This window comes from Leopardus geoffroyi, chromosome C3, assembly GCF_018350155.1.
Source record: "Leopardus geoffroyi isolate Oge1 chromosome C3, O.geoffroyi_Oge1_pat1.0, whole genome shotgun sequence".
Classification (NCBI taxonomy): domain Eukaryota; kingdom Metazoa; phylum Chordata; class Mammalia; order Carnivora; family Felidae; genus Leopardus; species Leopardus geoffroyi.
In genome coordinates, this window is record NC_059338.1 from 99796277 (window position 1) to 99822742 (window position 26466).

At 40.3% G+C, this 26466-nt stretch overlaps 1 protein-coding gene across 1 annotated transcript in view; it reads right to left on the reverse strand.

Annotated features, from left to right (window-relative positions):
* TRHR (thyrotropin releasing hormone receptor) overlaps nt 1-26466 on the reverse strand; it is a 52452-nt gene that overhangs the window by 25556 nt on the left and 430 nt on the right. Inside the window, exon 2 of the mRNA XM_045453891.1 lies at nt 25240-26113. Coding sequence (XP_045309847.1) covers nt 25240-26028 — 789 coding nt within the window. The 5' untranslated portion in view covers nt 26029-26113. The remainder of the gene's footprint in view (nt 1-25239; nt 26114-26466) is intronic.

A 26466-nucleotide genomic window follows, 5' to 3' on the forward strand; every position in this document is an offset into this window, starting at 1 on the left:
TAAAGACTATAACAAGAGATGAAGAAGGGCATTATATAATAATTACAGGGTATATCATCAACAAGAACTAACAATTATAAATGTTTATGCACAGAATCCAGAGGCACCCAAATATATAAAACAATTAAACACAAACCTAAGCAATCTTATTGGTAAGAATATGGTAATTGCAGGGGACTTTAATACTCCACTTACAACAATGGACAGACCATCTGGACATAAAACCAATAAAGAAACAATGGCCCTGAATGATACACTGGACCAGATGGACTTGACAGATATATTCAGAACTTTCATCCCAAAGCAGCAGAATACACATTCTTCTCCAGTGCACACAGAACATTCTCCAAGATAGATCACATACTGGTTCACAAAATGGCCTCCAATAAATACAAAAGAATTGGGATCATACTATGCACACTTTCAGATTACAATGCTATGAAACTTGAGATCAACCAAAGGAAAAAGTTTGGAAAACATCCAAATGCATGGAGGTTAAAGAACATCCTATTAAAGAATGAATTGGTCAACCAGGCAATTAAAGAAGAAATTAAAAAAATATGTGGAAACAAATGAAAATGAAAACACAATACAAACCCTTTGGGATGCATCAAAGACAGTCCTAAAAGGAAAATACAGGGCAATCCAGGAATATCTCAAGAAACAAGAAAAATCCCAAATACAAAATCTAATGGCACACCTAAAGGACTAGAAGCAGAACAACAAAGAAACCCCAAACCCAGCAGAAGCAGAAAAATAATAAAGATGAGAGCAAAAATAAACAATATGGAATAAAAAAAAAAGAACAGATCAATGAAACTAAGAGTTGCTTTTTTGGAAAAATAAACAAAATTGATAAGCCCTTAGCCAGATTTCTGAAAAAGAAAAGAGAGAGGACTCAAATAGATGAAATAATGAATGAAAATGGATTTATCACAACCAATACCTCAGAAATACAAGCAATTATCAGGGAATACTATGAAAAATTATATGCCAACAAACAGGACAATCTGGAAGAGATGGGAAAATTCTTAGACACGCAAACACTACCAAAACTCAAACAGGAAGAAATAGAAAACTTGAATGGACCCATAACCAGCGAAGAAATTGAATCAGTTACCAAAAATTTCCCAACAAATGAGTCCAGGACCAGATGGCTTTCCTGGGGAATTCTATCAGACATTTAAAGCAGAGTTAATACCTATCCTTCTCAAGCTGGTCCAAAAAATAGAAAGGGAAGGAAAACTTCCTGACTCATTTTATGAAGCCTGCATTACCTTGATTCCTAAACTAGGCAGAGACCCCACAAAAAAGGAGAACTACAGGCCAATATCCCTGATGAGCATAAATGCAAAAATTCTAAACAAGATACTAGCAAACTGAATTCAACAGCATATAAAAACAATTATTCACCATGATCAAGTGGGATTCATTTCTCGACTGTGGGGCTGGTTCAATATTTGTAAAACAACCAATGTGATACATCACATTAGTAAAAGAAAGGATAAGAACCATATGATCCTGTCAATCGATGCAGAAAAAGCATTTGACAAAATACAGCATGCTTTCTTAATAGAAACCCTCAAGAAAGTTGGGATAGAAAGAACATACTTAAATGTCAAAGAAGACATTTATGAAAAGCCCACAGCTAATATCATCCTCAATAGGGAAAAACTGATCGCTTTTCCCCTGAGATCAGGAACATGACAGGGATGTCCACTCTCACCACTGTTGTTTAACATAGTGTTGGAATCCTGGCATCAGCAATCAGACAACAAAATGAAATAAAAAACATCAAAATTGGTACAGACAAAGTCAAGCTTTCACTTTTCACAGCTAACATGATAAACCTGGAAAGACTCCACCTGAAAGACTCCACCAAGACTCTTAGAATTGTTACATGAATTCAGCACAGTTGCAGAGTACAAAATCAATATACAGAAATCGGTTGCATTTTTATATACCAATAATGAAGCAACAGAAAGAGAAATAAATAAATTGATCCCATTCACAATTGTACCAAGAACCCTAAAATACCTAACCAAAGATGTAAAAGACATATATGTTGAAAACTATAGAAAGCTTATGAAGAAAACTGAAGGAGACAGAAAGAAATGGAAAGACATTCCATGCTCATGGATTGGAAGAACAAATATTGTTAAAATGTCAATACTACCCAGAGCAATCTACACATTGAATGCAATCTCAATCAAAATTGCACTGGCATTCCTCCCAAAGCTAAAATTTGTATGGAACCAGAAAGACCCCGAATAGCCAAAGTAACATTCAAGAAGAAAACCAAAGCAGGAGGCATCACAATCCCAGACTTCAGCCTCTACTACAAAGGTGTAATCATCAAGACAGTATGGTACTGGCACAAAAACAGACACAGAAACCAAAGGAATCAAATAGAGAACCCAGAATTGGACCCACAAATGTATGGCCAACTAATCTTTGACAAAGCAGGAAACAGCATCCAATGGAAAAAAGACAGTCTCTTTAGCAAGTGGTGCTGGGAGAACTGGACAGCAACATGCAGAAGAATGGAAGTAGACCACTTTCTTACATCATACACAAAAATAAACTGAAAATGGATGAAAGACCTAAATGTGAGGCAGGAAACCATCAAAATCCTAGAGGTGAAAGCAGGCAACAATCTCTTTGACCTCAGCTGCAGCAATTTCTTACTCAACACATCTCCAAATACAAGGGAATTAAAAGCAAAAATGAACTATTGGGACCTCATCAATATAAAAATCTTCGGCAATGCAAAGGAAACAACCAAAACTAAAAGAGAACTGACGGAATGGGAAAAGATATTTGCAAATGACGTATTGGATAAAGGGCTAGTATCAAAAATCTATAATGAACTTTCCAAATTCAACATGTGAAAAACAAATAATCCAGTGAAGAAATGGGAAGAATACATGAATAGACACTTTTCCAAAGAAGACATCCAGATGGCTAACACACACATGAAATGATGCTCAATGTCACTCATCATCAGGGAAATACAAATCAAAGCCACACTGAGATACCACCTCACACCAGTCAGAGTGGCTAAAATGAACAAATCGGGAAACTACAGGTGCTGCTGAGGATGTGGAGAAATGGGAACCCTGTTGCACTGTTGGTGGGAATGCAAACTGGTGCAGCTGCTCTAGAAAACAGTATGGAGGTTCCTCAAAAAATTAAAAATAGAGCTACCCTATGACCCAGCGATAGCACTGCTAGGAATTTACCCAAGGGGTACAGGAGTGCTAATGCATAGGGGCACATGTACCCCAATGTTTATAGCAGCGCTTTCAACAATAGCCAAAGTATAGAAAGAGCCTAAATGTCCATCAACTGATGAATGGATAAAGAAGATGTGGTTTATATATTCAATGGAATACTACTTGGCAATGAGAAAGAATGAAATCCTACCATTTGCAGCAACGTGGATGGAACTGGAAGGCATTATGCTGAATGAAATAAGACAGTCAGAGAAGGACAGATATCATATATTTTTACTCATATGTGGATCTTGAGGAACTGAACAGAAGACTATGGGGGAAGGGAAGGGGGAAAAATAGATACAAGCAGAGAGGGAGGGAAGCAAACCATAAGAGACTCTTTAATACAGAGAACAAACTAAGGGTGGATGGGGGAGAGGGAAAATGGGTGATAGGCACCGAGGAGGGCACTTGTTGGGATGAGCACTGGGTGGTGTATGTAAGCCAATTTGACACTAAATTATATTCATAAAAAATGAAAATGAATGTGTAAATATTCAGTCTCAAAAAGGGGCACGATAGATCAAACTGGAATTAGGGTGAAGAACATTTTCTGGGGAACAGTCTGCTATTCTGTAAAAACAAACAATTGTTAGAAATAATGTTATGAAGAACTTAGGGAATATGAACAACTGAAGAGATGCTAACTCGATATGATTTATGCTGAGGTCACTACCCATTACTGATGGTGACTGATACTGCATTAATATATACCAAAGTGGGGTTTTCCTTGAAAAGATACAAATCCACTTTGACAGTCATTCTTGTGCTGTCTTACCTCTCTGCTGTCACATTAAGTCATCTATGGCTTCTTAGTCACTCATAAAACTGTAGAAAAGTATTTTTCTGGATGTCACTCTGCATTTTAGATTTGTATTTTTAAATTTAAAAAAATTTTTTAACATTTTTAAATTATTTTTGAGAGACAGAGACAGAGCATGAGTGGGGAGGGGCAGAGAGAGAGGGAAACATAGAATCTGGAGCAGGCTCCAGAATCCGAGCTGTCAGCACAGAGCCCAATGTGGGGCTCAAACCCACGAACTGTGAGATCATGACCTGAGCTGCAGTTGGACGCTTAACCAACTGAGCCACCCAGGCATCCCAAGATTTGTATTTTTAGAGTCCATTGAAATCAAGGATTCTCCCATATAATGGACAAAGAATTTTCTTTAGGGGATATAGAGTCAAGATGATGGCAGGGGATCCACTAGCTGCTAATTTAGGTTGCCTGTGATAAGCTTGAACTTTCTCTTTTGTGGTAATTCTTGTTTTCGTAGTATTTGTTTAATATTTATAATTTATTTCTTGAGCACCTTTCATGTACCTGTACTAAGTATATATTTTCACAAATAAACTTTTATGTATGTATTTATTTATTTATTTTTAAATGTCTATTTATTTTTGAGAGAGACAGCACACATGCAGGGGACGGAGAGAGAGAGAGAGAGAGAGGGACAGAGGATCCCAAGCAGGCTCTGTGCTGACAGCAGTGAGCCTGATGGGAGGCTCAAACTCATGAACCATGAGACCATGACATGAGCCAAAGTCAGACACTTCACCGACTAAGCCACCCAGGTGCCCCACAAATAATCTTTTAAATAGGAATAGTTCAAGGCCAACAAACCTCTACTGTAAGGAGCCAGACAGCAAGTATTTTAGTCTTTATGGAGCCCACAGTCTCTGTCATAACTATTCAACTCTACTGCTATGATGCAAGAGCAGCCATGAACAACACGTGAATGAACAGACACGGGTGAACTTTATTTAGAAAAACAAGCAGTTTTTCTTGGACCTGGATTTGGCCCATGGCTGTAGTTTGCCAACCAATGGAATAGTCAAAAACTTTCAGTCAAACAGATAAGTGACATATAACCCATTTCAATCCACTGTTATGATTTATGGCTAATTTTTTTCAAACTATTCATCTAATTATCAATAGCTCCTATGAAAAATATAGGCCAATAATGCTGGCTCTCAACTTTGGACCAAGGTTGTTTTAAAATTTGATTTCTCTTATGACAGAAGCATCATGAACATTACCACTCTAAAAACCGTCACCTACAAAATATCATGCCGATACAGTCCTTTTAATAATCCCGGGAGCAGCTTTCCCAGAAGACAAAAGACGTGTGCTCTACGGATGATGAGTTCAGGCACCAGTTGGAGACAGTGCACTTCCAGACTGATGGTGGTGGAACCGGCTGGCCCAGAGCAAGCCTGTCCCTTGGATCTCATACCAGATTCTAATTTCCCTGTGCCAAATACTCCTCTTATAGAGCAGCCACTCTGTGCCGGAATCCTGGCTTCAGCATTTACCGGCTGTTGGACGTTGGGCCCCTTTCTATTTCTGAGTTTTAGTTTTCTCTTCAGTAAAAATGGTGAAGGACATTCTACCTATCTCCAAGGGTGGTTGTGTGGATAAATTAGATCATGTTTATCAAGGGCTTCTGTAGTGTTTGGAACATAGTAAAGGCTGTAAAAGCAAAGCTCATTTTGAAACTAACAACAAAAATCATTCATCACTTACTGTGCATCAGACCCTGTTCTAAGTGTTTCATTTACATATCAGCTCATTTAATCTCGACAATAACATCCTGAAGAAGGTGCTGCCATTAACCTCCATTTTACAAATGAGGGAACTCACATACACTCACAAGAGGCAAAGCTGGGATTTGATCCACACGGTTTGCCCCCCTCTGTGCTTCACCACGCTGGCTGCCATTGAAGAGCTGGAAGTCTCTTGTCCTATACGTCCCTAAAAAGGCAACTGCTTCTTACTCCTTAGGTGGAACTGGGTAGACATTGTCATATTTTCTCTGACAAGAAGGAAGAGAACGAGCACTGTATACAGATAAGGTAACACCGGTCACGAAACTCTCTCAGTGCCTGACCTACCTAGAGGCCCCTATTCCCACCATTGGAAACTGTTTCTGTTCTGAATTAGAATGAAGAATGGCTTTTCCTCTAGAATAAGTGTTATAAAAGTTCATGAAAGATAATTGAATAGTATCACTGCTATACTTCCTGTGCATAAAAGCTAAATGATGTATGTAGGCCAGCCTGGTGTTGTAACATTTCCTTAATGGGAAAAATCCTGTTGTTTCAGGCATTGATTTATAAAGGACATTAGCTAGTGTCGGCATATAGAATCAAAACAACACTCCATTCTGACGATGGGCTATTTATTTTAAATCACTGACTCCCCTATTTAAAATCATCTCCCTCTTATTTCATATCACCCTCATATGCTTAATTTTCTCCAATATCTGATATACTATGTGTATATGTTTATATACTGTGTGTATTTATTCTGTTTCTATCCTCCTCCTTAGAATGTAAGCTCCACAGGACAAGGATTCTTGTCTTATTTATTCACTCTTTCAATTCTGAAACAGTGCCAGGAACACTCAAGACTGTGTTCAGCACATTTTGTGGAATAAATGAATCGATGTAATTGTCACATATATAAGAAGTTCCCTTTATCTTTAAAAAAAATTTTTTTAATGTTTATTCATTTTTGAAAGACAGAGACAGAGCACAATCAGGGGTGGGGGGGAGAGAGAGGGGGACATGGAATCCAAAGCAGGGTCCAGGCTCTGAGCTGTCAGCACAGAGCCCGAGGCGGGGCTCAAACTCACAAACCGCGAGATCATGACCTGAGCCGAAGTCAGATGCTCAACTGACTGAGCCACCCAGGTGCCCCAGAAGTTTCCTTTTTCTTAGGCAGGTATGGCCTAAGATATGTACCTCATCTCTGAGATACTAATACGGTGGGTAAGTGGTGGGTAAGGGTGAGGAAGTAGAGTATAATGTTACTGCCAGAGGCTTTAGATTAGATGCTAGGATTAGATCCCTGTTCTTCCATTATTTAAAAATGTTTATTTATTTATTTTGAGAGAAATAGAGGGAGAGAGAGAGTGTGTGTGCACACAGGGGGAAGGGACAGAGAGAGAGGGAGAGAGAGAATCCCAAGCAGGTGCCATGCTGACATCACTAACAGTTCATGAGGCTTGAACTCACAAATCATGAGATCATGACCTGAGCAGAAATCAAGAGTTAGATGGCAAACTGACAGCCATCCAAGATACCCCTCCGTGTTCTTCCATTTCTTGATTGGATGACCTTAAGGTTAACGTTGCTAAATCTCAGACTGCTCACCTTTAAAACTGAGATGATAAATTATACCTATGCTATAGGTACAAATGTGATGATGTGCAAAAATTCCTGGGCAGCATACCTAGCACATGGAATGAGCTCAGGAATACCAGCCACCTGAAGGGTGGATAAGCGACTGCCAACCAGGCATGGGACATGCTATTTTCTAGGTTATATTGGCAAGAAGCAGCTGGTGCATGATATTAACTGAGGCATCTCAGCTAGAATATTGAAACAGCAACTCAAACTGGGATGGGGAGGTTTTGAGGGTCACTTGAGGGAAATTTTCAAAACCCTCTATGCTCCTGGGGAGTTGGCATCATTGCCTCTCTTTACAGTTTGGGTTGGGATGTGTTTCTGTACTGAAGGGAACATTCCCTGTTCCTCAGGGATTTGGAGTAAAAAAAAATCTGAAAATAAATTTACAATATATTACTAAGGTATAATATGATCAAATCTTTCTGATGACTGTAAACATGCAATATGTATGAAATGTTGGCTAGTTAGTACACATGGGGTGAATCACTGCTCACTCAGAAGCTTTTGTGCACAGCGTTTCCCTAGCATGACTATACAACAGCTTACCAAGATGTTTTACTTCCTTCTTTTTTTTTAATTTAATTTTTTTAAAATTTACATCCAAATTAGTTAGCATATAGTGCAACAATGATTTCAGGAGTAGATTCTTTAATGCCCCTTACCCATTTAGCCCATCTGCCCTCCCACAACCCCTCCGGTAACCCTCTGTTTGTTCTCCATATTTAACAGTCTCTTCTGTTTTGTCCCCCTCCCTGTTTTTATATTAGTTTTGTTTCCCTCTCCCTTATGTTCATCTGTTTTGTCTCTTAAAGTCCTCATATGAGTGAAGTCATATATTTATCTTTCTCTGACTGACTAATTTCACTTAGCCTAATACTGTCCAGTTCTATCCACATAGTTGCAAATGGCAAGATTTCATTCTTTTTGATTGTGAAGTAATACTCCATTGTATATATATACCACATCTTCTTTATCCATTCATCCATCAATGGACATTTGGGCTCTTTCCATGGTTTGGCTAAAGTTGATAGTGCTGCTATAAACATTGGGGTGCCTATGTCCCTTCAAAACAGCACACCTGTATCCCATGGATAAATGCCTAGTAGTGCAATTGCTGGGTCATAGGGTAGTTCTATTTTTAATTTTTTGAGGAACCTCCATACTGTTTTACAGAGTGGCTGCACCAGCTTGCATTCCCAGTTTTACTTCCTTTTTTAAAAACAGTTTTTATGTATTTACTTTGAGAAAGAAAGAGAGAGCACATGAGCAGGGTAGGGGTACTGAGAGCGAGAGAGAGAATTCCAAGCAGGTTCCTTGCTGTCAATGTAGAGCCTGCTGTGGGGCTCGATCCCACAAACCGTGAGATCATGACCTGAGCTGCAACCAAGAGTAGGACATTTAACCTACTGAACGACCCAGCCGCCCTAAATGTTTTGCTTCTGAGTGAAGACATTTCTATTGCTTTTTAGGAAAAAAAATGATTTTGTGAGTTTTATCATTGCTAATTATCATATTCAAGTCAGCTTTATGATAAATTATTGTTTTTGAAAAAATTATTTATATTCCTCAGTGTTACTAAACAATTTGATTCTATCCTTAATATTGAGATCATATTGGGCCAGTTTAGCTGAGGCAGAAAGGTAATATTCTTGAATAAATGGAATTCTAATTATAATAGCTTTACTCTAACTCTTTATGAAAGACAGCAGGACTGTCTTAAAGTGGGCTTACATTTAGGTATCAGTTTGTCAAAATGAGAGTACTTTCCTTTAATGCTACTAAGAACTTTGTTTTTAAAATTTTTTTTTAAAGTTTATTTCTTTGTGAGAGAGAGAGAGGGAGAGTGCAAGCAGGGGAAGGGGCAGAGAGAGAGGCAGTCTAGAACTTCTTAATGGCCATTAAAAATTATTTGAGAAGATAATTCATACCGTCACAGCCCAGAATTTTCTGTCTTTTGACTAACTGGGCATAATAGGAACATGGGTTTTCTTTTACTATCTCAGTCTTCATGATTAAAGAAATAAATTCAAGACTGCATTTTCTACTTGTGGTATGCACGTAGATAATTGTCTACATCAAAGCATGTTTAGGATGGGTACAATAAGCCTGATGTGATTTAATAAGCAATCTTAATTAGTTATTCTGAGGAAATGAGTACAATTGGGAAGGAGCCAGCAACAGAAACTATTCATTAGCTTAAAAGCCATAGTCCATAACAGAGTTTTCCACATGTCTGAAGTTGGGGTCTGCATTGGATTTTGAGTGGCTGCCACAGACTCCTTGAGTTGGGAGAGCTCCCCCCAGAAGAAGCAAACATCGTGTGGGATCTAGTGCACTGATAAAGAGAAGGTTATATGGAACCTCTGTGCCTTTTTCCTTTCGTAGCTCAAGAGTCTTGGTGAGGCACAAAAACGCAGTATGCTTGCATAAGAATGAGAAGAGCCAAGCACCCTTGATCCTGCCAATCCCTGTTTATTAAGAGTGTTTGCACTTCATAATGACCTCTTTCTATGAGACAAAGTCAGGAGCAAAGTACAGTCAAGAACTGGCTGCAGAATGGAGTTGCGTTACTTTTGTCAAAAGGCTAATTGGTCTTAAATATGTTCCCAGCGTCCTTCAATTATATATTGGAAAGAGCCGGGATGTTTGAGGGGAAGGAAAAAGAATGTGGACACCAGACACATCAGCTGAGGGTGCTGATAAAAGAGAGACCTGGCTCAAGATTGTGAGAAAGGAGTTGTTGCCCATGAGCTGGTCCTGTTCACAACATTTTTGAGTAAGGGAATTATTGAGGCACCTGGCTTCTATCGATTTGGAGCAGGACTTCAGATGGAACTTTTTGGCAAATGTAGACATCTCTGCCCTTGGTAATGCATCAAATCTTATCTGGTCACACCCTTTATCATAAGACCCTTGCCTCAACGAAAGGGAATGAAGTGCTAAATGTAAATTGTACTGGCTGTGGGTGTGCCATTCTTTGTAACAGAAAAGGAAACAACCTTGAAGGCAGTGAACTGGATCATCTAAATGTGGCACCACACACGTAAAGACCTTAAGGATTAGTGCTTTTGGTTGCCTAAACAAAGGGATGGACTTTCCTAATTTGCCTGATATATTTACTGGGAATGAGTCCAAGAACTGGCCCATTGCAAAGTGTTAGATGTCACTAAGAAATTCAGATTGCCTGTAATATACTATCACACCAGCTCCTTGTTTCTAAACATGAACTCTGCCTCTCCCACTCCCCACAGTGGACTGCCATGCCTCCACCACTGCCTCTTTATTCTCAGGGCATGATTTTCCATTTGGTTTCACCAAGAAAAGAGAGACCAGCTTTTGAGAATTAACCACCTCCTGTCCCTTAACCTAAAAATAATCTGCCACCATGATCTTCCTTACCTCTCTTCCTATATCATTCATTCCTTCTTTAATTGACTCATTTATCCATTCATTTGACATTCATTGAGATTTCTATGTGCCAGACACTGTGCAAGGTGCTGTAAGTGGATGAGTGAATTCGACTCAATCCCTGCTGCCAGGAAAGGAAAGAAGCCCCCTTTCCCTCCCCAAAGTGATTGCTTTGCCTACGCTGTTTCTGGTATTCCTTCGCACTTCCTCGGGGACCATGCCCTCTCAACAGCGAGTCTGGCTTGTGTATCTGCAAATAATTCCTCCCACTCTGCTAGCTCTTTCCTATCAGGATTTAAAGGCTTAAGGTTTCTCCTGTATTAAGCAGTAAACAAAATAAAATAAACAAGAATACCCTGTCTTATTTCTCCCTGTCATTACCGTGCACCCCCCACCCACCCTCTAACACTTTATGGAAATTGCACTCACAAAGGTGACCAATGCCTGTTTGGGGTGCTTTTTCAGTCCTTACCTTTACCTCTTTCTATTGACCTTTATAGAAAGTCTCCTTCAGCTTTTGTGATTCTACTTTCTCCTGGCTTTCCTCCTCCCTCTCTGACAATTTCTTCTCTTTATTTTATAGGGTCCTTTATCCCATCTCCCCAGAATTCTAGCCTCTCTAGGGTCTCTTTTCTATTCCACAAAGTTTCCCCTAATAATCATGTCTACCCCAGAGTCCCCAACAAACCATCTGGACACTGATTGCCCCAAATCTGTATCTCCAGGCCAGGTGTTTCTTCTAAGCTCGAAATCTATACGTCAAACTGCGCCCTTGTGTTCTCTAGACACTTGAAATGCAACATGGGCAAAGCTAAACTTAATATGCTCACTGCCCTGAAATGTGTTCCTCCACTAATTGTCCTCATTTAGGCAAATTACACTATCCAATTAATAATAACAGTACCTAGCATTTATCATTTCCATGTTCCAGGCACCATGCATGGTGCTTTATATGGATTTTTTCACTAAATCCTAATAGTTACCTTGAGAGATAGGTCCATTATTAGTGTCCTTTTTACAGGATATGCAAAGTGAGCCAAATTAACTGGCTCACATCTTGTAGTCAGTGGCCAACCCTGGCTCTGCTGTAGTGCACAGGACTCCAGAATGCAGACTGTCAACTATCACACTACTTTCTCAATGGCTCAAGGGACTTATCTTTGATTCTCTCTGTCCCACTTTCTGCACATCTACTCACACAAACTCTATTGATTAGATTCTAAATGTATCTATTTCTCTCTATTCTTCCTGTCATTTACCTTATAATGCGAAGCCTGTGTAGAGTCATTCAGATTATACCATCCATATTGTTGCAGCCCTCTCCTAGCTAATGCCCTTGACTTTGGTCCAATCCTTTGCCTACAAGAAGACAGCAATCTTCCTCAAGCACAAATCTGATGATAATATGTCTCACCTTGCAATCTTCTGATGACTTTGCATAGCCCTTAGAATATTGTTTAAATCATTCAATATCTTAGATAAAGATTTTGTTTCCTTGTCCCTGCCTGTCTCATTAGACTCATCTTTTGTTGTCCAGTCTTAATGAGCTATGTGCATTTCTCTGGGTTGATGGCATTCTTTCTGGACTCCCAGCCTTCCCCTGTATAGTTCCCACTGCATAAACCATCTTCCTTCCCTTCTTCACCTACAAAACTTCTATTAATTTACAAGGTGAAGTGTAAGAGTCCTCTTTTCCAGAAAGCCTTTCTGATGCCCATCTGCCCCTAAGCCATCTAGGTCAGTAGAACAGAATACCACTCTGCTTTTTCTGATGATAACATTTATTCCTTTGTAGCTTTAATTATTGGTTTACTTTCCTGTTTTTCCTACTAGACTGTGAACTTTTTGTGAGCAGGAACTGTAACTTGTTCATGTTTGTATCCTAGTCCCTAACACAGTGCCTGATATATAGATTTTCAATTAAACCATAGATGAGCAGGTGCAAATCTGTCCTTACTTCCACTCTTTTCCTATTCCATATGATAACACACTGAAGGGATTGTAATAATTTAACAAGGACAACATCTCCACTGTGTACCACAGTTGGTTGATACAAAAGTATTGATTTGATTGCTCTTAATTAATTTACTAGAGAAATAGCTGGAGATCCAGCCTAGCACTTTATAGTTTCTGGTTAAATATTTCTCCTGTAAATTCACCCTGAATCTGAGCCCATTCCCATCTTTCCTGGTAGAACAGAAAATATTTCAGTGCCTGTTTTTTTCTCCTGCCCTCCCTCATCCACATTTTCTGTATGCATAATCTTCCACGTTTGCCAGGTCGAATCAGTCACAAAGCCAAACTCCAATCAGAGCAAGATGGCAGGGCATCAGTCCTGCACAGTACTGGAGGCTCCAGTTACTTGACTTTACAAATGATCCTTAAAAATTCATGGGGTGCTCTGCCTTTACCCTGCTTCTGTTCTCTCTCACTCTCAAGATGGTGCTGCCTTTCTCACTGAGTCACGGCCGCCTTCCCTAAGCTCAGAGCTGCTGCCTGCAGAAAATATGCTGAGTTCTCCCAGAGCCATAAATCCCGATAGAGCTCCAACGCCGAAGTGCAGAATGGAGAGGCACAGGATGCTTCACCTACTTGCAGTCATACACAATTATGCTCAGGCGAGCTATCCTAGAGGGACAGCCTCAAGTCACCGGTGCTGCTTATGAAAGGTTTCAGGATTTTCTTTTCCAAAATGACTTTTATTCTATTTTTATTTCACCTAAACAGGGCTGTCAGGGGTTTTACATTATTCATTCTATTTTGTGTGCACATTTAGTCTTGTCTAATTTTCAGAGAGAATTTAATTTGTAGTTTAAGTTCTCATGCACCTTGCATGCAGCTATGAAGAGCTGTGTTTGACTCTGGTGGCAAGGCCATGACTTCCCAGATTTAGATAAATCCACTTACTCTTATAACAGAAACTTCCCTCTCTCCTTGGCTCATTCTTCCTTCTTTATTTTCCCTCCCAACTGGAGGCAAAGCATCTATTATAATTCTGCCTTTGGCCCTCTGGCCATGTTCCAAGAGGGGAAAATAGGTCTTTTTATCCAGCAAAGACTCCAGTCCCCTTCCAGCCTCCTAATTATAAAGATTCCTCCAGAACTCAGTTTTTGTTAGTCTGTCCTTCCCTCTCTTTAGATTCAATCCAAATTACACCTTCTTTCCATTATTCTAATGATCTCTGAAGGCACATATTTGATCCTGACCACTCCATTCACAATGTAAAAACTTCCAAATCCTAAACACAATGGAAAAATGATCCTCCTCTGACAGTGAAGATTTCGGACAGTGCTTTTGACATCTCTCCCTCAATGTTTCTCTCAATTTCACCATTTGCAGGCTTCAGAAAAGAACTGCCAGAGTCATATTTGACCCTTCCATCATCCTCATCCTTTACACCCAGTCCTTACCCGTTCAGTCATTTATCAGTATGTCCCGAGGCACCACAACAGGCAGTGTGGACACAAAAATGAACCAGATAATGTTGCCGCCAGTGTGGGACACACGATCTGGTGGCAGAGACATCTGAACAAATTATTACATCAACACAGTGTGCTGCACAGATGTGAGAACAAAATGCTGCTGAGGGGAGGGAGAAACCTCAAACACTTGCTGTCAGTGGGCTCTGGAAAGCCTGCTCTGAGAGGAGATCAGTGAGGGGCGGATTAGAAGTAACAGGTCCAAGAAGGAGCTGCAGAAAGCTTCCAGCTCAGGGTTTGCATGCTGGCTTGGACCCATGACAGAGCGGGTCAGTTTAGGAAACTGCTCCTGGAATGAGGTGCTGGGGATTGAAGGTGGGTTTGGGAAAGTAGACAGCAGATCATAAATGTCCCAGTATACCGTAATAATGATGCTGCAGTTATGCCTGTAAGACACAGGATATTGGTGATTCCAGGCATCATAGGGATGTTATCAAGTGTGCATTTTAGAGGATCTGAGCAGCACTCTGGGGGATGACCCAGAGGAGGGAGATTAAGGGCCGGGAGACTGGTTGAGAAGCCCAGGCAAGAGCCTGGCAAGGCAGGAGCCGGCCTCCCCATCTGCAGCGCAGACGGGCAATGAAACACAGGTGTGGAGGAAGCAGTGCTAGAGAGAAGACAGATGTCAGACAGGGGAGAACTTTCAGTGGAAAACGTTGCAGGTATAATGGTATGAGGAAATCAGGGAGCTTTGAAATAGGCATTTCAAGCACGAAAAGAAGGAACTGCTTATGGTCCTGTACAGGGACAGAGGTCACCAAGGCTGGAATGGAAACTCCAAGGGCAGCTGAGCAGCTTTGTACAGTGTGCACTCTTCCGTGGCATCGCCCAGTGGAGAGACCAGGGAGCCGCCAGCTAGGTTCTAGTGGGGATGCTGTGCTGGGTTCCTGGTCTCATCGATCCATTCCCAGCCTGTGTGTCCTCCACATTTATATCCCATGTCTCACTAACATGGACCTTTGGCTCACATCTAGCTCATCTCATCACTGTTCTTCAGACAGAACACGCATTTTTAAATTCTGGGCTTTTTTCTCCTATGGATAATACTGTCACATATTTCCCTTCTCCCTCTTTTATCTGGGAGAACCTCTGTTTTCTCCCCTCTGTAACCCTTTTAAAACCTCTGGACCCCTTTCATCCTACTAGCTCCAGGAAACTTACTTAAACCTCCACCAATCCTACCTTTATTTTCTTTTTTCTTGCCCTTATGGTTGCTATTGTATCAGCTCTGGAGCAGGAGTGTGGGTTCAAATCCTGGCTTGCCACAGCCAGCTGTGTGACCCAGAGCAGGACACTTAGCAGCCCCCGATGACTTCGCATCCTCTTCTATAATTAGTTACTACTTCCCATGATGGTTGTGAGAATTTAATGAGTTCAAATAAAAGAGTACAGAATACATAGTAAAAAGTCAGTAACACTTAGCTTCTGTTATGTGTGTGAGTTTTATATTGCACTTATATTTCTCTCTGGGCACGTAGTAGGAACTCAGGAAGTATTTACTAATTTGATCTCATTAATATGCTGTTAGATGATCCTGGAAGATCTATCGCTTTTATAACCTCTTAAATTTGTCTTCTTTGGGACAGAATTACCCTTTTATATTTTTGCTATGTCGTGAAAAAGGAGGGAGTAACTGACATTCCAAATATAGCATACAATTTAAAGATAGTAAATAAGAATTACTGAATACTTCTTATGGACTAGGCATCGCCTCACAAGAATCTTATGAGTGGGTATCATTAGTATCCTATTTTACATATGAACAAACCGAAATATCAAGAAGTAAAATAACTTATCCAAAGTAAAAGAGCTGGGACTTATGTTGTTCTTTCTTTCTTTTTCTTTTTCCTGTTTTAGAGAGACAGAATGAGCAGGGGAGAGGGATAGAAGGAGAGAAAGAGAGAAAATCCCAAGCAGGTGTGGAGCTGGACGCAGGGCTTGACTATGGCCCTGGGATCATGACCTGAGCTGAAATCGAGTTGGATGCTCAACTGGCTAAGCCACCCAGGTGTCCCTATGTGTTTCTGACTCTAGAGCTCACGCTCACCTACCTTCCAATATATGTCCAATATACGGGACCTGTTGATCCAATTGCAGCCCGAGGTTGAAATGTGAGATGCACAGATAGGTGTGGTAGCGTAAAGAGTAGGGATGGCTTTACAGGTGGGAAAAAATTGCATGAGCAAGGTTGCAAAATATAAATGAGACTGGTGTGTGCGGGAGAATCTGGTATGACATGCCTGAATCTACGGGGAAGGAATGAATACAGATAAGTCTGCTCTTTTTTGTCCTGTGCAGGTGACTCTTACTCTGTGGGAGGCTTACTTTCCAGCCTTAAGCACACTGTTCACCACTCTCTGTTGCCTCTTCTGCACACTGTACAGCCTAACCTTCTATTTTTCCAACTGTCTTTAGTGGCGATCTTTGATATTTCACTAGAAGTTCCTTAAGATAGTGACTACCATTGGTTTTCCAGAGCAATCCCCGGCATGAAATTGGCACTCAATAAATGTTTTTTGAATTGAAGAAATAATGGATAAAACAAAGCCAAAATAATGATGAAAGGGTCAGACTTTAGAGAGTTTTAAGAGCTAGTCAGAGGATATTGGGGATATTCCTTTTGAAAGAAAATGATGTGTGCAAATTGTTTTAGGAAAATTAGTCACATAGGGACGGTCAGATAGATTTATTCTCATTTTTATACCTCTGCTGACATTATTTTCCTTCCCTGAGGTGCTATCCCTCTGCCTCTCTGCCCATCCTGTCCAGTGCAACTCTTTCATTACAGAGGGTATTTCAAAGGCTCATTGGAAAGCCAACAGGATTTTGTATAAAAGGTAAATTATTATTTGTGTCTTCCGTACTTCTAAATTAGCCTATCTTGTCTGGGAGGGGAAATATTCATAAAAAGCTTTGTCTACTCACATAGTCACCATCATACTGGGTAGTTGCTTGTGTGGCTACTTTAGAATAAAAAAGGGATTCAGTAGGGGTGCGGGGCTGGCTCAGTCAGTGGAGCATGCGACTCTTGGTCTTGGGGTTATGGGTTCGAGCCCCATGTTGAGTGTAGAGATTACTTACAGTGAAATGAAATATTTTTTTTTAAAAAAAGGAGATGCAATAAAAGGCAAGAAAATTGTAATTAAAAGCAGAGAAGACTGTAGCATAAATCCACAACGATTTTTCATGGAGCAAAATAATATTGGAATTGACCAAGCTCCAAAGTAAATGCGCATGTACTCTTTCACACTTTCATTCATTATATATGTAAAATTACATATGATACACACACACAAGATTGCTGAAAAATACTTAACAGCTGGCTTGCCACAGAAGAAGGGGAAACACTGAAGTGTCATACTTGCTGATTTCTGTAGTTAAAAAACAAAACAAAACTACACCCATGGCCAATTTTAAGCAACCTGTGTGACCAACACAGAGTTGGGAAGACACGCTAACAACCTAGTCTTCCAAAGCCTGTATTTTTTGGCTGTAATACGCAACTACGTATACAGACTTTCGGAAGTCTGCTCTGTGCCAGACAGTGCTGAGGTCACTGAGGATACAAGACCCTACTCTTAAGGATGTTTGTGGCAGTAGGAAGCTGGACAGACTAACAATAATGATGCTAAGAATTACTAAACCAGCAGTATATGCAAATAATTATGGAAACATAGCTAGAATACCTAACATAGATAGTTACAGCTAGGCAATCAGTTATATAAATTGCCTGAGAAATTCAGGGAAGGCTTGGTGGGGTAGCTGGGGGTACCATTTGATCTGAGACTCAAAAGATCATTGCGAGTTTGCCAGATGAAGGGCATTCTGGCTGAAAGAACAAGTTCAGAGAGCTACAAATAATTCAGTATCACTACAGCATAAAGTATAAGTTAGGAGAGCCACAAGAGAATAAGCTGAAAACATAGGAAGGAGGCAGGATCTTATTTTTTAATGCTAAGATGTTTAAATTGTAGACCTCAGGGAACCATATAAATCACTTGGATAACATATCTCTGTGTTAGAGCAGTCCCCTAGTGAGCAGTGTACAGAATGATTTGGGAGAGATTGGAACTGGAGACTGAGAGGCTGCTGAGGTGTGTGCTGAATTCGAGCAGGTGGGCAGTGGTGAGGGAGGACAATGGTGGTGTGAACGGGGTATGTACAATATGAGAATTTGGAGCTAGAATCACTCAGACTTGGGTATACAGGGCAGAAGGCACCTTAGAAGGACTCCCAGATTTCTGGGTTGGGACTCTCAAATAAGAAAGAAAGAGGAAGGTAGAGGTTATCAAGAAAAATAATGGGTTTAGTCTCAGACATACTGGATTTGATGCACTTACATCATGTCCAGAAAACAATAAAATGTTTGCTTGAGCTGCGTGCTGCAGACTCGTAACTGAGCACGGATAAAAGCAGGGAGAATTATAAAGTGCAGGGTTGTGGAGGCAAGAAGGGAGTCAGATGCAACAGGGTCAGGCGACCTTCATTGGACAACTGCTTTCTGTTGCCCCACTGCAACGACACCAGCTCTAGACCGTTCTGTCCCTGAACCTGCCCAGCCATCTCCCAGCCTCTGTTCTGTTGGGCTCCGTTCCTTCTTTCTCTCCTGGTCTTCTTGGTGTGGCTTTTAGACCTTCTGTCCATCTTTACAGGCTCAACTCAATGCCATATACTCCAAAAAGCCTGCCTCCTTTCTCCCTCATTTCACCTCTCCCCTCCTGATGCTGTGTCTTCTATCCAGAACACGATGGGCTGCTCAGGATAGTGTGTGCACATTGTCAATAGTGAACTCCTTGAAGGTGAAGAGTTCGTCTCTCTATGTCCCTGTAGCCTCCACACTTAGGACAGTGTTAGGTGCTTTTTGGATTATGAGTGGATGTTTCATTAAAGTGAGGAAGATATCGAATATAAAATGCCCTACTGCACAACTTTGCTTAGTGTTGACCTTGCTCTAGCTTTATATTTCTCACCCTTCCCCCAACCCATAAAGAAAAGGTAAAGGAGCCTAAAGACATGGTGCCAGCCCAGCCTTCCTGTGTCTGGAGCTTGGGATATCTGCTCGCAGCTTGAAGAATTCACAAAAGGCTACGTAAAGAAATACAGTTTGTCATGATCAAGGCTAGCTGATTTTAAGGTGTGCGTGTGAGTGTGTGTGTGTGTGTGTGTGTGTGTGTGTGTGTGTGTGTATGGCCAAATTAAGAATGCTGTAGGGGTACATAGGAGGCATATAGGAAAATTTATTTTTCTCTACTGATGAAATTATGGCTCGAAGCTGCAAATATAAAAGTAGGAATAAACAATGTTCATCTAACCAAGGGACGCAAAGCATATAACTGCAGGGGATTTTCAATGAGTTGGTTTATGGGGTATGTACAGAGTCTTTCCTTAGACAGGATGTGAATGGGAAAATAGAAAGTTATTCTTTGATAATAAAAATAAGATGGCTCACTTAGATACCTGTGTGCCAAGTGACAACAATCGTATTTTCTTCCATCTTCGAGACCTTTATACTATGAAGGATATAATCGATCCCAGACAAATGAAGCAAATAAAACAAATAGAAATCAAAAAAGGAACTGTGGAAACAGTCACAGTAAAACTTGAGAAACCCCTGATTTAGGCTTAACGCTGAAGAGTTTAGTACCATTAATTTGCCTGATAAGATTAGCCATTGATGAAGCTGCCTAGACAACTTACAGGATTTTATGCTTCCAAATACCAGCACTACTGCCTGATATTATACCATTATGCCTTCTTTCCCTCCCTTAAGACCCTTCCAGTGTCTTAAAGGATTTTCCTTGTTCAAGGTGTTTTCTTTAAAAAGTAAGTAGCACATTGGGGGGCCTGACTCTCAGTTTCAGCTCAGGTCATGATTTCATGATTCTGTGAGTTCGAGCTCCCCATGGGGCTCTGTGCTGATGATGTGGAGCCTGCTTGGGATTCTCTCTCTCTCCCTTTCTGTCTGCCCCTCCCCTGCTCACACTGTCTCTGTCTCTCTCAAAAGTGAATAAAGTTAAAAAAAAAAAAAACCCCAAAACACCTTTTAAAAAAAGTAAATAGCACTGGAGGCAGGAGTTGGAGGGAGGAATGAGGAGAAGAGAAAAGACACATTTAAGTCCTTTCTTTATCTCAGTTTTCCATTTTCCAGGAGCCCATCTCACTACTGGAGTGTGCCAAGGGGCTGGAGATCAGTGAGAAAGGACAGACAGGAAGGAAGGGTAGTGGAGGGGACAGGTGGAAGGAGCTAAGATGAATTTTGTCACATGCATCTCATTGGATTTGGACAAGGAGTCTGTAATTGCTATTCCCCTTTTATTGATTAAAAAAAATCAAGACTAGGAGAAACAGACTCAGTCTTACCCATTTTCTTTTACTCTGCTATTCTCCCTGAGAATATTAATCTCAACATTTTATGTAAAGGCAGAGTATAAAATTTTATGTATATATATGTATTTCTGTATTTATATACAAAAGATCAAGTGAAAACATAAGGAAAAGAATATAAGCACGTGCTAATAAACTGTGGTTTGGGGAGGTGGAGTAAGAGATGCCTTTTTCTTAATCCTAGTTTTCCATGTTTTCCATAATATGCATGATTGCTTTTATATCATCAGCAGCAATAACAGTAGCAACAACAACAAAAGGCATGTGTCACTTTAAAAAGGAAAGCTGTGGGGCACCTTGGTGGTTCAATCAGTTAAGCATCCAACTTAGGCTCAGGTCATGATCTCGTGGTTCATGAGTTCGAGCCCCGTGCCGGGCTCTGTCCTGACAGCTCAGAGCCTGGAGCCTGGTTCAGATTCTGTGTCTCCCTCTCTCTCTGCCCCTCCCCTGCTCATGCTCTGTCTCTGTCTCTCAATAAATAAATAAATGTTAAAAAATTTTTTTTAAAAAGGACAGCTTTGTTTCTTGGGCTAGCAATGTTCCTCTGGTAAGGTAGAAGGCTGGTAAGAAATGTATGGAAACAGAGACTGGTATTTTAAAGGCTTCTTTAGTCAAATAAAACCCATAATGGAAAATTTGCCATAAACTCAGAGCTTCTATCTGGACTCTGTTCCACAGTTTTCCCACCAGAGAAAAGAGAAACTAATTAGAGTCACTGAATGCAAAAGAAAACTGGTAGTCTGATCCACACAATGTTCTGAGCACCCCTGCATTCTATGGAAAGTAAATGCTTGTACTGAATGTGTGTATCCCTAGTACAGTCCATTACCAAGATGTTTGTGTGCCTCCAAAGTACCAAAGGATCCAATCAATTCTTTTGAAATATACAGCCAGTAACAGAGATATTTTATCTACACAATGCTCCACATGGGAATTGGCACTGAGTGAAGAGAGCCGAAATGTGACAAATGGGACCATTTAAACCTTATCTCCTCAATAGCAAAACACCCAATTATAAAGCAAAAGATTTAGTCAATCAGAAAAATATTTTTTCTACACAGGCCCAAGCCTTGATTTTGAGTAATTTATTTCATTGAATTTCATTGAAATTCATTGAATTTATTTCATTGAATTTACCAAATATTTAGTCGGTTTCCTAAAATATATTTGAATCTCTAAATAATAGGTGGGGGGGGGGAAGATATGATCTGGATTTTCTGCATGGGGGATAAAAGTTGAAGACAAACGAAAATGCACGTTTGTCCCTTACATATAAATGCTCATTTATTTACTTTTTAAATGGAGATCTCTTAGGCTATGCATATTTGACTTTAATAACTTGGTTTGAAAGACCTGGCCCAGACAGAGTATTTATTAAAATGTAAATTAAACTTGCCGGAAAGAAAAAAAATGCAGAGAAAATATGGAAATAAAAGACCCTGGTCATAGTAGGTGGAGGTTTCAACCTTTCGAAGATTTAAGAAAAGAACAATTTTAGAAGAGAAAAAGGCCAAATGAAAGGTACATTGATTTTGGACAAAACGGGCCCCCCTGCATGGCTCTCACTCCCACCCATCGATCAGGGCAACTTGCGTCTTCTAGGCTCAGAGCCCTGACGCTGTGTTGTCTCCAGCCAGTGTGTCCTCTATGTTCACACTTCACCCTTTCTTTCTTTGAAACATATCTCTGGTTCACACCTTACTTTAAGTTCTCCTGATAGAGAATCTTACTACCTCATGCCTAAATCACTACCACCCACTTCCAAAGTGGTCTTTCTGCCAATGGTCTCCTGTTTCATCCACACATTGATCACCCCCCTGAATCATGCTGCGGACTGCTGCTCTCTGCTCACCACCCACAACTCCCTTCTCTGCCTGATAGTTGGGATCCTCCACAGCCCCTTCTCTGTCTCTTAACCACACACACACACACACACACACACACACACACACATTAATACAGTCTTTCTTTTTACTGCTCCCCCAAATACATCACTCATTTTAATCAACCAAATCACTTAATACCATAAAAATCCCACTCTGTGTGCCTTTCCTTGTCTCCTTTCAAAACCCATAGCATTCTCACCCCAGCCAGGTCCTTTCCTGTGTGGAGTGCTGTCCTCTTAACTTTTACTTTGCAAAGGAGCTCCATTCTTTCAGAGCCTTTTCAAATGCCACCTCTTCCAGGAAGCCTTCTCTGATCCCTTCAGCCCCATAATTTCCTTTCTTTTCTCTGAATTGCCATCGCATCTGTAATCAAGACTGAATTTCATGACATAATACTTAAATGCACTTCTATTGATTTATACGCCATCCTGTGTTTCTCAATGAGGGCGTTATTGGCATTTGTGACAGGGCACTTCTTTAACGCGCAGGCCTGTCTTGCCCATGTCAGGACATTTGGTGCCTGTCACTCTTGAATGCTATCAGACAGTGATGTTATTGTGACAAACCCAAATGCTCCGAATACATTCCCAAATGCCTTCATTATTCAAAAGTTCCTTAGAGAGGGTACTATATCATATACACATCTGTTCAACAACTAAGCTGTTTAAATGGTGACTGTATATAGTATTTTAAAGAACAAATCTTTATTTCTCTTACAGTTGCGCACAGATTACAAAACTAGGAAGGAGGCTAATTGGCAGTCAGGTGTTAATCACTGTTCCATTTCACACAATGTTTCGTTGAACCCTCATACCAAGCCTGGATGCTATTTATCTTTATTTTATAAATGAGGAGACTGAGGCTCACAGTGTTCTGCTTATTCAATGTCATCCTGTTTGATTAGGGCCCTGGCATTTAAGCCGAGGATTGTTTGGGACCAAATCTTCAACTTTGTCTCCTACCCCCAGCCTTTATAAAGAGACTACCTGTAACAGCTTTGAAATAAGAGTGTGAACATGTAACATAATTAACAACTTAAAATATGTACTAGTGACTATAATTGAAAAGAAGGACATTAGTGCAAACATTTTTTTTAGAATTTATAACAAGAATATATATTGGAGTCTAATGAACTTAGACCCCCTTTGCTGCAGACATTAAACCACGTTTGATCTCTAATTGAGATGTACATATTCTTTACTTTCTTAATGTATTTGTTAATGTTTGTCTTGGCAGATGGACAACAGATCTCTCTAAATTTTCCTTAATCAAGTTTTGGGTAACGGATGGCCAAACATGCCCTGTATTAGCTAGCACTGGGATCTAAGAGCTGGCAATAGGGATCTAAGAGCTGGCACTTCCCACATCTTCTCTGTCTAGTATCGAGGTATCTTCAATAATAAATGTTCTATAAATCAAATCTCACAGTATCATTTAAAATGATACTCCTTTTAAATTACAGTTTCTTATGTATGCCATGCATATCTACAACACCTGTAATTATTAGTAGCTCACTTCAGTGTGTGCCCATATGTCCAATTAAAATTCTTCATATCTCAACTAACCTAGAGTTTAGGAAGTAATAGCATGTATAATCTATATGCATACTTTTTAAAGCGTGCTTCCTCAGTTTCTATCTATGCACACAGAAAGAACTGCATTTCATACAGGGAAAGAGAGAGAGAGAGCCAGTACTGTTGATTTCAAGTTTTCTTTTTCAGCCATGAGAATAAATGTTTACCATGTGTTTATTGTGTTTAGCAGAGAAGGGAAAGGAACTGAAGGCTAAGTTCATATGTGAATAGAGCTGAACGTGTATGTGGTATAAAAGTATTTCATTCCTATATTGTCTTATAAGCTTTTTCTACTGTAACAAAGTTGCACTCCATTCACTAGTAAAACCACTATTCAACCGTAACCACATCCACATTTGGTGATCTGAAAGCATAAAGGGATTTTTAGTTATGCTTACCAGGAAAAACAGACATTTAAAAAAATAAATCATTCTTTGTGACAAACAAATTGAGCTTGGTGTTAGCCTTTTTATCAGAACATTTCCTGAGCAAAGTGCTTTTTCAGCTTCTGCATGCTGGGATACTTTGCAGGGAGCTGGGGGAGAGGGTGATAGAAACTTTCCCCACTAAAACTAGGAAGTCCAGGAACTGAACCCCTCTCATTTATATATCTCAGTGAACAACTGTAGAATTATTGCTTTGACTCATCTTTTCTCAAACTACCTTATCAAATCTTTGTCATGTAATAGAACTTTTAAAGATATCCAGAGCCACAAATGGTGTATTTTGATAACATTTCCCAGAGAGTCACAAACATTTTAAAGGTGGATTTCTAGAGTTTCTGTTTATATTTCCCTCTATCTTAACAGCACCTAAACTGATACCTGCTGATATGCTATCACATTTTCCCCACCTATTTTTAGGTCTTTACTTGCTTTAGAGATGGATTTAATATGTAAAGCAGAAGCTTAAACTGTGAAACATTTGCATGACTGTATTTTCATCTTGCCATCAGCTAAGTAAGGCAAAGTGGACCCCATCCTGCAAGGGACTCTATCCCACATTTCTTCTGTGGACTTGGAGGCTTTGGTTTGCTTACCTGCTTCCTTGAAGATACTGTGCTGTTGAAACATCTATTAGAGGTCTTTGAATTCATATTCTTGTTCTGGTGGGTTGAGTCATTTTTCCATGTCTTAGAGTTTTCTTTAGGATCTGAAGGAATGGGATTTAAGAACAGGATCCTAGCTATGAATCCATAGAGGACGGTGGCCAGTATCATTGGCACAACATAAAAGACACCAAAGTCCATTAGGTAAATAGGTGAGTAGTAATTCCTGGAGATCTTGTAGCCACAGGACACCACAATAGCATCTTTGTAGGTGCTAATATTGAGATCCAGCAAGAAGAACCAGAGCATACAGTAAATCGATGTGAAAGCCCAGACAAAGATGATGATCTTTTTGGCTCTGGAAAATGTGCAGAGAAACTGGGCTTTGATGGGGTGACAGATTGCTATGTACCTCTCAATGGTAAAGGCTGTGATGGAACAAGAGGAGGCATTAATGCCCAAGTACTGGAGGTAAGTGATGCAGAGGCATCCCACATAGCCGTAGACCCAGGACCCATAGATACTGTCTGTTATGTTGGGGAGGCCAGCAGCCACCAGGACCATGAGATCAGCTACTGCCAGACTCACCAGGTAGCAGTTTGTGGGGGTCCTCATGTGCTTGGTTCTCATGACCACCAGGACCACCATGATGTTGCCCACGATGCCCAAACCACAAATAACGAGCACAAGGAAGATGGTGACCACTTGGTATTCTAGGGCCACCACTGCTCTGGGTTGAAGCTGTGTTTGGTTCAGTTCACTTACTGTCTCGTTTTCCATTTTTAGTGACTTGAAGTTTCTCTGAAACACTTCTCAAAACATCCTCTTCCTGGTGTTCTGCCTTTATCTCAGTGGTTCTCTCCCCCTGTGAAGAGTTATAGTCCAAATTCATCACCGTTTCAAATGGGGCCAGTCACTGACAGTAGCTCTCTCTTCCGCTTTCACCTCTCGTGTTTCTACAGTAACAGGGCTCACATGTACTTCTGAAAACTCCCTTTAAGGCAACCCTCGTGTAGGAAGGAGCAACTGTTTTTTGACCAGCTTAATAAGAGGCACCTGTTTCCTCTTAATGGCGAAAAAGCTCATAAGAGAAACAGAGAAAGCTCCCTATTTTGAAAGACTGCCCAGAAGGAAAAACTGAATGATATCTGCTCTCGCTGAAAAAGAAATACAAAGAGACCTCTTAGATGCTTGGGAAAAGTGTAAAGAAGAAAAATG